General features: G+C 41.6%; 1 protein-coding gene across 2 annotated transcripts in view; it reads right to left on the reverse strand.

Annotated features, from left to right (window-relative positions):
* Positions 1-18,674, reverse strand: part of extl3 (exostosin-like glycosyltransferase 3) — a 41,486-nt gene that overhangs the window by 7,596 nt on the left and 15,216 nt on the right. The window contains exons 1-4 of one of the 2 annotated variants that reach the window (XM_030722003.1): positions 6,262-8,400; positions 3,812-3,939; positions 435-579; positions 198-326 (exon numbers count right to left, since the gene is read on the reverse strand). In XM_030722003.1, the coding sequence (XP_030577863.1) occupies positions 198-326; positions 435-579; positions 3,812-3,939; positions 6,262-8,400 (2,541 nt within the window). Of the gene's footprint in view, positions 1-197; positions 327-434; positions 580-3,811; positions 3,940-6,261; positions 8,885-18,674 lie in introns of those variants that run through there. The other variant, XM_030722004.1, reaches the window with a different exon arrangement.

Here is an 18,674-nt window from a genome sequence, read left to right on the forward strand (position 1 = left end):
CTTCCAATAAAAATCCAGGAGAAAAATCGGCCATAACGCACCGATTCGATCTTGTATTTTTAAAAAGTATAATTTGTGTGGAATATTGGATATGCCAGTTTGAGTAATGGCAAGGATAAGCGGGCAGAAATATAAATACCTACGTCCTGAGGGAGGTGCAAAGCATCCAGAGCCAGACTGCCTGCTCTGTCACTGACCTTGATGGGTGGTTTGCGGGTGATGTGAGAGACCAGGAAGTTCATAGCGATGTCCTCGCAGTTTATGTACTCGTCCACCATATCCCTAATGGCTTGGGGCATCACATAGGAGTACAGGTACGCATAGTACTACAAGAACGTGAAGACAAGGGGGGATATGTAAATGATATGGCTACAACACAGTCAGAAGTGAATTTGCCGGGGTGTAGCTGGGTTTGTTTTGTTTTTTTTTCTGACCTTATGGAAGAAAGCAGCTCCTGTCAGGACCATGGAGAGCTCACAGGAGTAGTTGGAGTTGTAGAGCCAGGACTGATGGTTGACGTCCCACGCGTGGTACCTCCCAGGAAAACCCACAATGCGATCTCTAGCCTCACGCCACACTCTGAGATACCACCAAACAATCAACAAAATATCCTAATTTGAATCAATTAATTAAGACCAACTGAATTAATACAGGGTGTCTACAGGTACAGTTTAAGACGGCATTAACTGAAAAAATACAGCAGCTATTCTTACAGGGGTCACAAATCTTTGACAGTGCACTATAACAACATAGACAAACAACATCATGACACAAGCAAAACAAACACACACACCAAAAAAATAAGAACATCAACACAACACAAATGCAGCACAAATTATGGCCCCGATCAGAGTAAGCATTGTGACACACTACATAACAAAACAATCAACCACTATTAATTTCTACCTGTAGTAAGATGTCATGACAAATAAATATTATTTTAAATATTTTTTAAATTCCAGTTTTACTGGTTTCTTGTGTTCTCTGTTTTGGCAATGATCTCGATTCCTTCATAAATGTGTTCTTTTAACTGAATTGGTTCTTACTATGGGTAATAAAATTATTAAATCAGATCCATTGTGCCACTAAACCACACTACTGGGCATTAATCAAGATGAGACAAGATTAATTGTCTGATTGACTGTGATGTCAAAAACGTTACACATCTTTTAACTACAGAAATATAATTTCCCATTTTAACAACTATCTTATTGATATGCTCTGTCAAGGATGATTTACCGTGTAAGATTAGACCCAGGAGCTCGGTCTCACAGACTCTCAACATGCACACAATTAATGGAAACCGGATTCTTTTTAACGGAGTAATTAAAACCAAATCTAATGCCATTTGTCCAAATACATCAAAAACCTATTTACTGTTCTTTATCCTGCCAACTACTGATTGCACCTGTTAAAATAATAGCCTGAGTCATTTTTTTTCTTCAGGTTTTTCAGAAAAGAAAAAAACTGAACCAAACATTGAAAATATGATTTTGGCAAAAATAAAACTTTTGTTTAAAAAAAAACATTTTTTTAAAAGAGTGCTGATTAACTCTTTCAGTAAAAGCTGCCATGTATGCAATGCATAGGCAGCCTTTTTGAGACCCTCATAAACCACTTTAAACATACTTTAAGACTAAACTAGGATTGGAAATACACTGCAAAAAAAAAAAAAATTTGACACTTGATCATCGCAGTATAGCACAAAGTCTGTTAAAGTTTAGGTATATCAAACAAACTATTGTGAAGCCATGTGACCTGCTTTGGTGCAAATCAATGTGACAACAGGTACACTTGGAGAGTCAACAACAAGACTAACCCCCCCAAAAAGGGAATGGTTTTGCAGGTGATGGCCACAGACCATTGTGATCGCCATACTCTTCCTGACTGATTTCTCTATGTTTTGCTTTTCGTTAGTGTCCTTGTCACTGCTGGTAGCATGAAATCGAACCTGCAGCTCATTCAGATTTCTTCAGGATGGTACATCCATACGTTCTGTCACATGAAGGTTTGCTGCATCTCGCAGCACGGTCTCACAAATGCGCAGGAGACACCAGAGGATGGGCATCGACATGAGGAGAGCTGGACGTGGCTGTAGAAGGGTATCAACCCAGCAGCAGCTCCGTATCTGCTGCCTCGTAAAAGGCTAAACAGGAGGAGCACTGCTAAAATGACCTCCAGCGGGCTACTTAGGTTACTGGCCAAAATTTCAGAGTCAGACTCCGTGAGGGTGGCATGAGGGCCTGACATCCTTTTGTGGGGTCTGTGCTCACAGGCCAGCGCCATGTCGCTCCACTGGCATTTGCAGAAAGAAGCACAACTGGCAGGTCCGCTACTGGCACCCAGTCTCTTCATAGATGATGTTGCAGGCATCACAACATTTGTCATGGCATCTCCAGACACTTTCACGCCTGTCGTATGTGCTCAGTGTGATCCTGTTCTCATTTGTCAAGAGAACGGGGGCCACTGCCGGACCCGCCAGTTCTGGTTTATGCTTCATAAATGGACAGATTGTATCCCTGAAGTTGAACCGACTTTGTGTTCCACTGTAATGATCGAGTGTTCCCTTGATTTCTTTGAGCGGAGTACAAATTAATAGTGAAATGTACTTTTTTTTTTTTTTATAAAAGACATAATCCACAACAGTCAAGTGTATGTAAGAGTTAATCATGGATTTTTGTGTTTGGATTTCGAGTGACTGTACATATGCTGCCCCATCAGATCCATCTGTTTCAACTTGTTAGCCAAGTGAGCAATGTGACCATTTTCCTGTCAAGCATTAATTATTTTCTTTTCCATTAGTATATATCTGTTTTTTCAAGATTCATTGCAGGAATGCACACAAGAAGTGTTTCACTACATCGCTTGAAATTCCTACCTCTGACTCACAAACTTAAGAAATCTCAAAGAGCAAATTAAAGTCTTGAGTGAGTTCATGTGAGACCACTTAAATGTCTAACGCACTCAACTGCTGAGTGGTTTCTGCTCTTTGGTGAGAGTGGAGAGGGGGAAACATTCCTATGCAATTCTGGAGGAGTTTGAGATAATTCATGACAAATGACCCCAGCGTGCTCATGCTCAGCGAGCTAGTTTTTGCCTGCCTCGACAAGTTGCTGCAGCATCGAGACACAGACAAATCTGACAGAGGGGAGAGGTTGCAAACTAAAATAACTTAACAGCGTGCTTGATCGTTTAATTGGTTTAAGCACGGTCTTCATATTCAACTGCTGTACGGGCAAGACACTGACAGCACATTTCCCTTTTTATTTTCTATACTTTAGTCTCTAAGCGGGTGGCTCAGTCTCACTGTCAGATAAAGTGTTTTTGAGGAATGTGATGCTTCTGCATTTTTCTGGACATTTTCAATTCCTATGGGAAATGAGGCTTTTTTTCCCTCCCTTCTATTTAACTCCGCGTTTGTGTTCAGTTTTCTTTACAGCACTCTCCCTGAGGAAAGCACAGGGCACAACTTATTATCTTTATCTATAAATTTAGTTTTCAGTTAATGACTTGCAAGCCAAAAAAACACCAATAAAAATGCAAATAATTAAACAAACAAGCACTGTGCTTTGTTTGTATTTGTAATTAACCAAGTTTCCTTTGTAGAGCTCTGTTTTCACATTAGAATTAAGAGGATTTTTTTTGTTGATCTTTGTCACAAAGATCTAATTAAATCAATTTTTCATTTTCAGTGTTGCAATAACATTTCCAAGACGGGTTTATATGTTTTTAATAAGCACAGTTAAACACCAAATGTGCACCAGGTGATACCCCCCCCCAAAAAAAAAAATCTCTCTTCACTATCACTGACCTAAATCCAAACATTATCTCATCGTGGCGAAGGTGAGCGTCATCATCAATAGAGAGAATGGCTTCGGTTTCCACGGCATCCCAGGGCAGGAAGCGGTTGTTCAAGCTGTTCTTTTCTGTGCGGACCACCTGCAGGTATGAGAGGTAGAAAGAGCATTCATAAAAGGCACTTTTTAAAGCAGAACTAAGAGTCTAGATGAGAACATGTTTGAGCTAATGCTTCATACTGTGCATTTTGTGCTTATGTAATAACTGCTTCAAAAACTCTAAGTCTGTTTCCGGTATATTGCTGCAAATCGTTGTTGGGTTTAAACTGTTACAGTAAGTTTGAGCAAAGTAAAATAAGTACAGTGCTTTAGAAGTTTTCACAAGAACTTTAGGTGCACTTTATTCAAATAGGACTGCAAAAAACAAGCACTTTTAACACCAGTTAGTAGAGATCAAGTCCCATATCAGCCAAACCGATGCATACTGGCATCTGTGTAAACTGTTAGGTATATGCGATATGGAAACTTTTTCAATAATATAATGCAGATCTATATGCTTGAGGCAATGTAGATTTAATGTTATCACACAGTCTGAACAGCACAGGGGCTCTGTCTCTTTTACAATCTCAAAACTCTGTGTAGCACATGTAACAGCAGCCTCTCAGCTGAGCATATGGCGGTGTGTTGTCTTTCAGTTAAGCTGCCAAGTAGTTTGTAAAATGCATTCCTGGACAATTAAACTATGATGCCATCATTTTTCCTTTTTTTAATATAACTAACATATGAGCTCTATTGTGGAGCGGTTTACACATTCTTCTAACATGCAAAAGATCCCTGGTTAAATCCCTTTAGGGTTGCGTGAAGAAGGGCTTACTTTGTTTCAGAGAGGTCAAATGATTGGCCTGCATCAAGCAAAAAAAAAGCGGAGGAGACTGCTGAAACTACTAAAACTGGGTAAAGAACTCTCAAATGCATTAAAACCCAGCAGGACAGTGGTGAACCATCATCTTTGATGAAGAAATGCAGTCAAAATCTTGAAAAAAATCTTTGTGAAAAAATGATTAAGATTCGATTTCACCAAATATTTCAGTGCTCTCCAATCACAAACTGCCAGCAGAACGCACAGCTGTGTTAAATAATGAAAGTAAGAACATTTTAGCATGCACAAAGCAACGACAACTTATGGGACTGGAACTAAACAGCTGTCCAGCCTTAAGAATGTCAGTATAAACAAAAGGCTTCAACTTGCCAGGGAGCATAAAGACTGGACTCTGGAGAAATGGAAAAAGGTCATATGCTCTGATGGGTCCAGATCTACCTTATTCCAGAGTGATGGAAAGCATCAGGGTAAGAAGGCAGGTGGATGCAGTGATGCATCCATCATGCCTAGTGCCTGCCTGGGAAGGAAGTGTTACGATATAAAAATTAGGTCAGCTGTCTACCTGAATATACTGCACGACCAGGTTTTTCCATCAGTGGATTTTTTTTTCTTCATCCCTAATAGCATGAGTATTCCAAGATAACAATGCCAGGATTCACTGGGCTCAAACTGTGAAAGAGTGGTCTGGGGAGTATGTGACATTTTCACACAGGGATTGGCTACCAGAGAGTCCAGACCTGAACTCCACTGAGAATCTTTGGGAAGTGCTGCAGAAGACTACCCAGCAGTCCGATTCTTCCATCATCAACACAAGATCTTGGAGAAGAGTTAATGCAATGCTGGATGGAAATAAATAATATTGTGACATTGTATAAGCTTATTGAAACAATGCCACTGTGTGACAGATTTTTTTTGGTTGAGAGTTTATTTATAGCAGTTGACAGTAGATTTCTTCTGCTTCCAACATATCTTGTGTTTGTGTTGCCAATACCGACAAAGCTGGTAGACATTTAGTTTACAGTGACATACTAAACAGAAACAACAAATCTTCACATCCAAGAGGTTCCTTTTAGCTTGCTAAAGGAATACGTTAGTTTAGATTATTAATTTAACTAGCTTAATAATTAACAAAACACTTCAGCACTTCACTGACAAAGATGGTGAATATAAGTGTCAGTTTCAGTGTGGCAGCACCAAATTCTTTAGTGCCTCCCTATCAACTCACCACATGTGAAGAAAGTCAGTGTGACAACCTAATGGTGTGGATGTGAACCACATGAATATTTGATTTTTCATCCTTAGTTCAAAGGCACAAATTTTATTATTCATGGATGTCAAACTTCTTCAATCCCTTTAGCAAAGCTGCTGGTAATTTGTATGGACTCCAATAGACTTTCAAAGAGACTGATCCTGATGTACTCAAAGAAACTTTTCATCTGACACATCAAACATTGCAGGTTACCTTTTTGCATTTCAGAGAGGAAAGGATGAGCAAGAGATGTATTCCTTACTAAAAGAACTAAACAATGCAATATAGATAAATCTGTGCACATTCGTTGAATGAAAAGATTTTTCTATACTCACCACAATTGGAAGGCCAATGTCTGGCCACAGCAGGTCATCTGAAGGAGGCTTGGGAGAATTCCACACAACCACTACCTTGTTGAGGTATGGTAGTCCATTCAGCCTCTCCAGAGAGTTCATCAGCACCTCCTCTCTCTCATAAGTTAGCATGACTACAGTGAACTGCTCTCGAGGCACGTTCCCACCCAGAGCGGCCTGAAACTCCTTCCCAGAGCCTCCTGTACCTCCACCAATAGGCCTGAAACCAGTACCTGAGCCAAGGAATTTGGCTTCAGAGGGCAGCACTGGGTCAAGAGGAGTGTGAGGAAACAGATGGAAGGGCCCTGGGGCCCGGTTCCATGCTCTATAGGTGTCTGCAGCTGTGTATGTGAAGTTGCGGAGAAAGCGCGGAGAGGCATAAGGAGGCTCCGTCTCGACAGGACCCAAATCCAGATCACCATTGTCGGCCAGGTTGGCATCCGTCCCAGCCAGCTTCCCAGCTTTGTGAGGAATCTCATGAACTGGTTCTTCTTTGATGGGTGCAGCAGGAACCTGGATACTGGTTCTGATACTGGCCAGAATAGTGTTAAGAACATTTTCTGAGGTTGAGAAGTACGTCTCCCACAGAAAGCGGCCCTGCCGCCTCATAGCCAACATGTCATTGTCTGATAAGCTCCTCAAGAGGAAATGTAACTCTGTTACACGTGGCTTAGGGACCAAAATGGCAGCTTCGCTCCAGCGGATAAACTGGTGGTAAGGCAGCCGGGAGTGGTCCCCCAGCACAACTGGGATGGCGCCCATTTCTAAAGCCTCGAATAGCCGCATCCCAAAACCTGCTGATGCTATAAGATGTCCATCTCCTGCAGCAATAACCAAGGCAAAAGTAGAAGCCTTGAGCACCTCCAGTCTGTCTTCTCTCTCTCCACAAAGAGCCCACTCTGTTGGCAAACTTGGCCTCGGGTTCTTGCAAGTGAACTCCACTAGGACCTGATCCAAGTGGCTGTCCTGCACTGCTTTTAAGGTGCCGATTATGCGATCGTCGTAGTCAGCTGGTGGATCTCCTTCCATTTCCTCCTCAAAAGACTGAGGTGGTGCCTCTTGTAAGCTGCTCCTCAGGGACTCCACCCTCTCCCCCTGAAATGTGAAAAGGTATTTCCTCTTCACAGGAACTTGAGGTGGCACTTCCAAAAAGTTGGGTTCAGACAGGGCATGAACCAGCGGGGACACAACCAAGTCAAAACCATCACGGTACTGCTGCTCCAGGAAAGTAGACTGTGCAACTGCTGCTCGTCCGGTGCTCACATTATACAGGAAGTTCTGTGTCATAGACTTTCTAGAGAGATGCACCAGTACATGGTTGTGTCCATCAGATCGCCAGTAAGGAAGAGCTTTCAATTGCTTCTCTAGCTCTGAAGGAGATGGCAGTGGGGAGGAGGGGGACTCCTGTAGCTCCCCTACCAGTACCAGATACAGACAGGCAATGCCGGGGTTATCAGTTACATAAATGTTGCTCTTAACTGATGTAGCAAAAGCCTGCTTCACCAAAGGATCAATATAGCTCCCCCATGGATAGGCATCTGTGTCATAGACATAAACAGGGAACCCCGATGTAAGGGGACAGCGCGCATAGTCAAAGCAGGAGCGCAGGCGGCAGGAGCGTGGAGACTTGGGTGGTGGCAACCCTGGATCCTCCTTATCAGGAAGTAACCTGACAGGCAACGACAGCTTGGGCTGGTTCTGGGCCATCAGTTCTTTATAAGAATGCTCCGTCTGGCTGATAACATTTTTCAGCTGCAGCAGATCTTGCTTGGCGCTGTCGATGCTCCGCTTGCAAGCCTCGATGCGCAGGTTAAGTCGGGCTATCTCCCCATTGAGCTCCTGCCTCTTTGCCTCCAGTTGTAACAGCTCCTCACTGACTGACTCGCGGATGCGGCACAGGTCCTGCACATGCTTGGCCTCGCACAGTTCGCCACCAGGCCGGGGCCCAAAGATGTGCTTATCACGATCCCCAGCTTCATCAATGGTAGTGAGGTAGTAGTGCGCAATAAGTGGGAAGAAGACCAGGATGAAGAAAAGCATGAAACTGAGCCATGTGAGACGGACGCGGCGAAACATCCATGGCTGGCCTACGATACCCACGCCACCACCGTTACGCTGCATTGTTGACTCTCTCAGTCTGTTCCTCGTCCCTTCAAGGAACCATTGCTCTGGGTATCAGCAGCAGCCATGGCTGACCTTGTCAACAAGGCAGTGGAATAAATACTAATTCATCAAAGCTGGGGTATAACGCTGTCCTTCTGTGAAGGTCATCTGAGGCTGATTACTTCGCCTTAAGAGTCCTGCAGGTATTGGCTAGAGATTGAGCCTCACCTGTACTCTGATGAGTCATAGTCTGCGCAAGCTAATGCCATTCTTTTTTTTGTGAGGTTTGGCTATTAATCCAACTCTGTGTGAGAATACAGCCCCACATGTGGGGAGGGGTTCCTCCTCATTGGGTGATGCAGGGGAGACATGGCTGCTCAGAGGTCAGAATGAGATAGCTGAGAGGGGCCAGCTCTATCCATAATTCATCCACCGCTCATGAGAAATTCTTCTAGAGATTGAGCCTCAGAAAGCTACTCTTCTTTCTTCTTGATTCAGAAACCTGAGAGGGAGAGTAACAGAAAGAGAAACAAATTACAATTATTAATTATCTGCAGCAAGAATAAAAAGAACAGCCTAACTGCAAGAAAGACTGTCTAAAATTAAAGTAAACTAAATTAAAGTAAAAACTTTTTCATGAACCTCAAAACTTCCAGCTGAGAAAGCTGTATAATTCTGTTTGATGAAGCTTGGCTGCATTTAGTAAAGAAAACTAATGAGAAAGTGACAAGTGGCCAACACCACTGTGGCTAATAAAGCTAATAATGGTTTGTTGATATGCAAGTAGTGAAAAGCCCAGAAATATAGTTAATAGATATATATGTGGAATTTTTACAGCTAAGCTTTCCACGGCCAGCTACAGTGAATATTTCTATATAAAGCAAGACTCTGCAGCTCATCCTGTTTTTTGCTGCATTCTGTGCATGATTGTCTGGTGAAGTGAAAAAAAAATAACATCCGCATGCTGCAGAATACCAGGGGGTAGGTATCTTTTTCTTTCAATTGTTCTCTCTCTTTAAAGTCACACAGAAAGAGCACAAAAACAGGGGAGCGCCATCACTGCGAAACTACACACAATCAGCGAGCCAACACCAAGAGTACCTCCAGCAAATCTCATTAAAGGCCTCGCCTGCATCCCAGCCTCATCACTGCCTCAAATTACTGAGCATCCTTGATAACAGTTTATCCCAGAGAGTGATGCTGAATTATCTTCACTGGCTCAGGAGACAAAAAGGCTCAGGCATACACAAAGGAAACCAGCCGTAGGCTTGCTGGTTTTATTTCAGCTCCTGAGGCCAGTGGAGGTATGTGCAAGAATAACCTCGCACACTTTACAGCTCAGAAGTGGTTAAAAAAATACAAAGAAAGTTGGGGGGGAAAGATCCCAAGAGCTGCATTTTCAGTGTGCAGATGTTTTGAAAAGATAGCTCTAGGGCAAAAAAAACAAAAAACAAAACAAAACAGCAACACTGAAAGTCACAACAGTTCCCCTTCCACAGTCATAAATGTTTGAAAGACTCTTACATCATAAACATAATCTAAATTTCACCACAAACTGTTTCTTTCTACAAGCAGTATGCTTGAGTGCTATCACACCACAGCACAAGCCCTGAGGACATCAAGTGAGAGGCCAAGTGCCTCTCACTCGATGCCAAACAGCCCTTATCAAATATATTACCAAACCTACAACACTAAGAGTGAGCCTTGATAAAGCAAGTCAGACTGACAGAGTCACAGAGACCAGACAAATGCAGGTGGTGTTTACCTTTTGCCAACATAACAGCTCCTCTTGATAAGGGTGTTATTCCCTGGGCTACTAGTGAATTCAAACATCTGTGGATGTAACGCTTTCATTGCAGCATGGTTTGATCACAGCGCAGGCAGATAACATCTTAAAACAAACAGAGGAAAAAGCCATTTTTTTTCCTTCCCCCCATTCTGTCTGCTTCAAGCAATCACTTCTCCTTGCTGCATCCATGTGGCTGGTATTTCTGATGTTTAGAGATTACTGCACCCTGAAAAACAGCATCATGTGATACAGCTGCTGTGCATCTGTCTGTGAGCGTGCCTGTCAAGGAGAGGAATGAGGAAATGGACCGGCCAATCCCACAACAAGCACATGAGCTCGTCTCGCCTAAAGAGACTGCCATACATCTGCAGCTTAGTTTGTGAAAGCTGTTAAGTGTGAAAACGTCTTAAACGTTACATAATGCCAGGCTATGGTATGTGAAATCTGTAAAGCATTCTAATGATAAGACATATTTCTTCATGACTTGTGTGTAGCTTTGTCTAGGTGTTTTTTTTTTTACCTTTGATCCCCTAAAAATAGGTTTACAGCAAAGGGAAGTTACTTTTTTTTTTACTATCCAACCATTTGCCAACAATTTTCTTAGTTAACTGTTTTGTCTACAAAATCTTACACATATGAATGCAGAGCATCACAGGTTAACATCAGATAGTCCTGCACAGTAACTACAGGGCTGGTTTCTGCTTTAGTTAGGAAGCTACAGACAGAAAGCTCCCAGGACATATGACCCTGTGAACGCTGACCCCCATCCTGCTGCTAAGTGATGTGCCTGAGGTGCAGAGTGACCGAACGGGAACTATCACAACAGTCTGATTAATCGCTGCATGACTGCCAGTGTCAGAGGGGTAATGGCAGACAGATGTTGGCAAACACTACTGCCGGGTCTAATCCGAAGCCAAAAACATGCTGGCCTAAAGCTCTGCCCATAGCTGCTTCTGGGAGACAGAGCAACACACACACACACACACACGCGCACACACACACACACAGAAAAAACTGAATCTCAATCTCTTCAGTTGTAACTTTCTAATCTGCAGAATGTCTGCTCCTTGCTGCAGGCGGCTTAATCTAGCTGCTGTCTGCATGGAGAACACATGGGAGAGCATTGATCACTGTGGACTTACATTGTGGGGATCAATGATAATGCCATCATTACCTACAGCTGTGCTGCAAGCTGGTTTGGTGTGAAACACCTAAAGGGCTGTTACTGTAGCCATTTCCACTTGTGGGTTTTTGCAGAATAGACGCAACAACGAGCTACATAAAACACTTACACACAGAGATACTGACATGCCCGTCCTTGCCTTCACCTTAAACATCACGGTGTGCAGTTACAATGTTACACAAAGCCATTTTGTAACTGTAACTAAATGGCTGCAGGCACCAAACGTCATAATTATTCTCATAGATTTTATATTGTGATGGCCATCTCTGTATATTATAGCACAAATATAACATTACTCAAGTGGAAAATCAATATGTATTTGATATGTAATCCATTCATTTTTCAGAGGATGAAATCTTCTGACGCAGTTAAACCAAGAGCTCTGTAGTCTTCTCAGGGGAAAGGAGAAGCTGAAGCACAGCCGCCTAGCTGATGACCCAGATAAAAACCTTTTGCTCCACATGGTGCGCAATGAGCAAGCAACGACTTGGTCAGCAAATTGCTGGCCATGCCTATGAATAACACAGACTGTGGTAGTCCAGCAGTTTTAATTGGATTTAAAAGGAATAAAAACTGATGTGATGCAGTAAGAACTGGTTTTAATATTAATCCAAATCGAATTCACAGCTCAAGCCGAGTCAGAAAAAGAAAAAAAAAACAACCAAAAACAAAGTCTAAGAGAATGTATGTTGTGATGTTTGCAGAGATTCTGCAATTCATCATGCGGTCATTAGCACCAAAGAGGTCTGGATAAAAAAACATTCATGTGAAGTGAAAAGAATGGCAGCAGCAGGTGCTTAGCTCAGAGCCTGAATGAAGAAGTGGGGGCACTGCTGACATTTGAGGGCAGGTGCTTGTATAAATGTTTGAACAGTCTCTGCACACTGGCAGCGCTTTTTGAGACGGTCCTGAAATTCCACTATGAAGAAACACAGAACACTAACAGAACTGACATTCAGCTATAATAGGTTTTTACTTGGTCACAATCGGTTCAACTCAAGGACCGCAGCTCATGAGGGGGAGATGCAGGAAGGCTGGTGGAGCAGCTAGCAAATGAATGAAAGCTTAAAGCTTCTGAGGAACGGCATATGCTGCAACAAAGTCGAGAGTGAAGGTGTTTTTCTGCCCGTCTATGAGGACTTAGACAGCAAGACAAAGCGAGTGATTCTAGGGCAGATGGAACTATTAAGGTGCCTGTATTTTCTTGCAAAGGCCCTGTACAGCATGCCTCCAGAAGGCAGCAACTGCATCTTTGATTTATTTATTTTTTTTAATATCTAAGGAAAATAAGTTATCTGTTGTCACATAAATTTTGCACTGGCTAAATGTTCAAAGTTGGGATTTTTATTCAATTAAGGGTTAAATTAAAATCAAATTAATGGGAAAAAAGCACAAAAAAAAAATCTAACTACTTATTACTCCAATATGAATCCTCATATTGGAGTAATAAGTAATGTCTCAACCTGGCCACTCCTGTAATAATTAACTGGCTACTAGGGTTTAATATTTTTCCCGAAAATGACATGAATCAAATCCCGGGAAATGACGAGCCATTTCCCGGGAATCCCGGGAAAAAGTTTATTTATTTTTTATTTTAATTAGGCCTTCTGTAGCCTGTGTCGGCCTTAACCTATTGTGATATTGTAGAGGTAGCTTTCCAGCTATGTCCTGTTATGCCCAGTAGGGGGTAACGTTGGCTTGATTAACGCAATAAAACCTACATCTCGAGATTCGAGTGCTCGAGCTATGCGGTGTTGTATCGTTCCTCAACACTCCCTTAACAAATATAATTCGAATATTCCTCCATTGTACATGGAATTATACCAAGCTATTTTACAATTGCTGGTGCAAAACAATACGGTTCATCTCCACAGCATTGATAATGGCTCAGCCACGCTGTCGTGGCGACATCTGTTGCGCTATATCTCCACCAGTGGAACGCTGTAATAGTCATTGAAAAGTTAACTACCGTACTACACTATAATATGACATAACACAGGGCCTTGAGTAACGCACTACGACTTGGTCATTGCCATTCTGGCAACAGCAAATTTATAACACCGTGTCTGAGGGTTAAAGTAGGTTCGCTGTGAATCGTCTTTTGAAAAACTGGCCAATCCTTATAGCCTAAAAAATATACATTTTACTCAACTCCATTTTAAAAGCGAAATATGTTAAAGCAATCTATTTCATGATAATTTCTTCACACATTAGGCCCGTATCCTAATTCATGATTGTTAGTAAGCGGCTGCAAACGAGGAAAAGAAACACTCGAAGTTAAACAGATATTTCTTTATTGTTCAGGGCAGGCGTATTTTATAGGCTATATAATGCAATATAACAATATATAATAATATAAAATTATATAATACAAAATACCTTAGGGTAAACACATTGCCTACGATTTCAACAAATTAAAGAGGAAAAAAGCACAACTGTGTAATACCTCTATTAAAACGCTTGAGATGAAGGCTGAAGCCTTAAACGGAGGCTGAACGTGCCTGAAATGAAGAGTAATGCTTTTCGCATTAAACGAACCCTTCTCTCAATATTTCCTTAAATTTAACATTCTGAAGCTTTCTTTTCTTTCTGAAAGTCAAATCGACGCGCGCGACTTTTTTCCCGGTTTCCCGTCTAACGTTTCCCGGGAAACGGGAAATGGTTCTGATCGCATTTCCCGGGAATCCCGGATCCCGGGATTAAACCCTACTGGCTACACCACAGTCTATGACATAAAATAGCTGATCCCATCAGTTTCACGGCTTACAGTGCTTACTTAAAAGGCAATGTTCAAAACTAACAGCCCAAGGACAAAGTTACAATGCATCACACAATACAGTACAGCAGACGACCGTATCTCTCTAGTTTCAGCCACTTAGCAGTTACTGCAGCAGTGTGAAGCTTCTATGTACTGTAGGACTGGGACCACTTATTGTAAAAATGGTGAAATCAATAAGAAAATTCCTCTATAAATAAATGATCTGCACCCCTCTTACCGTACAGTATGACTGAGAGGGATGTAGAGCGTTTATCATTTGCATTTCCTTTTACTTCTTCTTTTTGCATTTTCTAGGCTGGTGAGCATGTGTAAAAAGTGAAACTGTTTTTCCAAACACTTTAGTTTATCACTAACTTAAGCACTTAAAAACTAGACAAAACTGAGACCTTAATCTAAATGTGCACAGTTCTAGCTCACTGCTGCAGTAAGTACAGTCCTTTGGAGAACATGTTTCTGCACTTGAGAAAAGCTTAATGCCTGGTGGGACTCCAGGTTACCCCGATGCATTACTCCCTCCTTAAGGGGCTTTGGCTCATTGTGCTTTCAGACTACCCTTCCCATAATTAATTGTGATTTCACTGAGGAGACCGAAGCATGGCATTCCCTGTGGAGGTGATGGGGGAGAAAAAGGAAAAAAAAAAAAAAACTGAGGCAGCTGCAGGGAAGGCGCAGTGGTAGAGCTGTGTGAGGGGAGCAGCTGTTGTAGCCATGGATCACAGCTCATCTGCAGACAGCTGACAGAGGCAACTCAAGGACTTTTATCACTGGCACGTTACAGAAATAACTGTAGGGCGCTCGTAGTTATGATAAATCAAGAGTACTTGATTAAGGCTAGCAATTAATGGTCTTATTTAAACTGCTGAAACAATGAGGAGTAGCATAATATTTATTTTTATCATTCTGATCAATCCTAGCTTGACCTATTAGCTGTTTCATATGCACTTTAAGAACATTTATATGTACGATGCCTCCCAGAATAATACTAATAATGGATGATGCAATTTTAGGCATCTTAATTTCAGATCACATATAATGCTGAACAGTGTGCTTTAACACTTATGAAAATCACACAGATGCCAAACTAGTTCTATCTCCAACTATTGAGATAAGTTAAATGGCAGGAAATTCTTAATCTTATATACAAGATTATAACTTGTGTGTCTGTGTGTATATAAACAAAAAATGTTTACACCTTTCCCCACGTGTACTTTGCGTGGGTGGAACTCCCAGGTATATTTGCTAAATCTTTTTTTCTCCACAGTTCAGTCACAGCTAAGCACTGAGGAGAAATCCTGCTGTTTCATGTTTTTCCTACCAGCTGGCTTGTTGTCCATTTGCTATTCTTAGGGCCGTCAATATCTTTGTGGAAGTTGCTTCCACAAAGAGGATTTCATACCGCAGTCAGATTTACCCCATCTCTACTTTCTTAGGCAGGTCTACTGCTAGCAGAGGATCACACTAAGCACAATGAAATCACTGAGGCTACAGAGGAAGGACAAGAACTAGTCATCAGCTTCAGTCCAAGACAACGAAGCTGGAGTTCATCTGGAGATGATTATATTATGTTATTGTCATAGAGTACTTGACAAATAAATATCTGAAGATGAGAAACAAAAATGTTACTACTTAATATTTAATTTAGGAAAGCCACATTCATGGGCACACACACACCCCAACCCTAAATGTCACAAATCAATCTTGAAAACACTGTAAGGGTAGGCTAAACACTCTCCTAAATTATGCAGTGCAACAACACAAGTGACACCCTCCAAGATGAGATTACAGTTAAAGAACTGCTTCTCTCTGGCAGGACTCCTATAATAAATCCTTATTTTATGAGTTTTACAATGTTCGGTTTATGTTCCAAAGAGAGTGTATTGGTATTACTAAGGTCTACTAACCTAAACTTAGCACAAAAAATAAGGAAATTCGTGTTTGGGCGATTATGTCTTTGCTGTAACAATGCTTCTTAGCAATAAATCTTATAATGTTGGAAAGCCACTTTATTTCCCCTTAAACTGTGCCACATTTATAAGGAAAATGGATTCGTGGGTTGAGCAGTAGAGTTGAGTGTGTGGATCAAATTCATGAAACATTTGCCAAACAACTTATTCTGCTACTGCCTCTTGTTTGGTGTCATTTATTGGACTGGATGATTGAAGTCAAACAAGACGTATTGGCAATTTAACAATTTATTCATTTAACAAACAGGGGCCTCAGTAGCATGTGGAAGAACCATACACAGCCACAACAGCCTGCACCTCCTTCTCATGCTGGTCACCAGTTTGGTCACACACTACCGTGGGACAGCATCCCCTTTTTCAACCAGCATTTGTTGCAAGTCGGCCAATGTGGTTCTGTTGGCCACTCTAGCAGGAACAACAAGTCCAAGTTGATCCCACAAGTGTTTGTGGGGGCAAGCGTTGTCATCCTGGTCCTAGACTGTGGAGATACTGGATTGCCACTGGTTGCAGAATCCCATCTCGATTATCTCTCTGCATTGAGGTTGCGTCCGATGACAAGCCTGACCAGGACCTGGGGTACCAGAAGCTCTGCTGCTCAACCCACAAATGCTTTTTCCTTAACCTCCTGAAACACAAATTTCCTTACTTTTTGTGCTAAGTATATAATAAATGCACTCAGTTGACAGTGTTTATAGTTTATAAAAACTTGGCACAGGAAGTTGTATATATAAAAACACCAATTATTAGATTTTTCATAATCCAAATAAACCAAATCAAGTGACAAAACAATTTATTCCATCACACTGTTGCAAGAGTCGCATCATAGCACACAGCAGTGCTGCTTATTATACACAAAAACATTAAAATAACCCATTATCTTTCACACAAGAAACCACACAGAAAAATTTCTGACTGTACACTGAGTTAAGAATAGAATACTTTACCATACTGATCTAAGTAAAGTGTTTTTAATCCCAATATCAAACCCTGTGTCAGCACTGAAAACAGTCCAATGGATGGTGCTTTCTGCTCTCAGTTTCATTATCAAATAACGCTGAGGAGATGACAATAAGACCATTATCATCATCGGGGGTATCGGTGCAATGATCACCCAGAGAAGGAGAAATCAAGCTCGCCCTCCATGTGGACCACCTCCTACTCTGTACATAATTTATGGGTATAATGACCTTTATATATCAGTGTGTGCATTAAAAGAGACAGAGAAAAACAGAGGCAGACAGAAAATCCACACTAAACTGCCCTCTAGTTTACAAACAAATATCACTAGGTCTAATCATGAGTATTTATAACTCTGCTGAATACCATTTTGTGCAGGCAGACATAGACAGAGATGTAGATAAATAGAAGGAGACAGAGATTTATAACCAGGGAAGGAGAGGGAGAGGAGGAATGAGTTCATAATGACAGACGGGCCTGGGTAACTTCCAACCTCCAAAGCTTCTGCAGCATGACAAAGATTACACAGGAGCACTTTTTTAAAAAAAAAAAGTGCTCGTGTCCTTTTTGGTGTGCACGTGTATCTTAAGAGACAGTCCAACGTAAATCACATATAAAATGCATGCACAGACGCAAAGTTCACCCACATGATCCAAAGACACTGCACAGGTAATGTTAACCAGTCTATGAACACCTTCAGTGACGAGTCCCAGTGCTTGTACGGACTGGGAGAGTGATAAACAAAATGAATGGTTCTGGCTTTGCAGGAAGTGCTAATCTGTCAGTGAAGCCTCTGCTGTTTAACTGCTGCGGCACGAGCTGCCCCGCAGGGGTGAGGCGCAGAGTCTCTCTCGGCGTAGTGGTGAGAATTGCAAATGTGAGAGCCAATTAAAGTCAGAGCAGACACGCAGGATTCCCCCATTTTTCACCACACAACAGCTCGCACATTTTTTTCTAATGAGTTTCAGCTTCCAAAAACATCCAAAGAGATCCTCTGACATTTTTAATTTTTATTTGGCCCCCCCCCTTTTTTTTCTGCCAGAAACTCACAGTAGGCAAAAATATAATCACGTATCCTTCAGTTTCCCAAAACTAGTTAGTTACCATTGTTACTTTGCTCTTTCCTGAAAACAAAGGGCAGAGTTGGCAGAAAACATGAAGCTGGTTTTGTCGCTTTCCTTTAATTAAGGTTGCACCGTTATTGCTTTTTGAAAGCCAGTATTCATAACGTTGGACAGACTCTCTTTGTACACAAATGCAGTCAAAATAATGTCCAATTTAAAGTTAACAAAACAAAACAAAAGAATTAAGAATTTGCCAATATACAGCAGACAGGGAGAAGTTCCACTGAATCCACATTTCTGGAAAACAGATGCATGAGATGAGGCGTTTGCAGAGAGAAATCCAGGCATGAGGCGCAACTAATTCTTCTTGAAGTGGTATAAAAAGCAGCATTTGACAATTTTCCTTTGGCATTTCCTCTTCCCCATCAGTGTGGTCATGCATTTTATATTAAGATTGTATTTACTCATGAGCTGAGTGTTATCTAGGCTAGAGCATCTATTGGTTCACATACTCCAATGTCCATCTGCGGTCTCTGTGTGGAGAGTGTTTCCCAGA

This window comes from Archocentrus centrarchus, chromosome 24 (genome assembly GCF_007364275.1).
Source record: "Archocentrus centrarchus isolate MPI-CPG fArcCen1 chromosome 24, fArcCen1, whole genome shotgun sequence".
Lineage (NCBI taxonomy): Eukaryota > Metazoa > Chordata > Actinopteri > Cichliformes > Cichlidae > Archocentrus > Archocentrus centrarchus.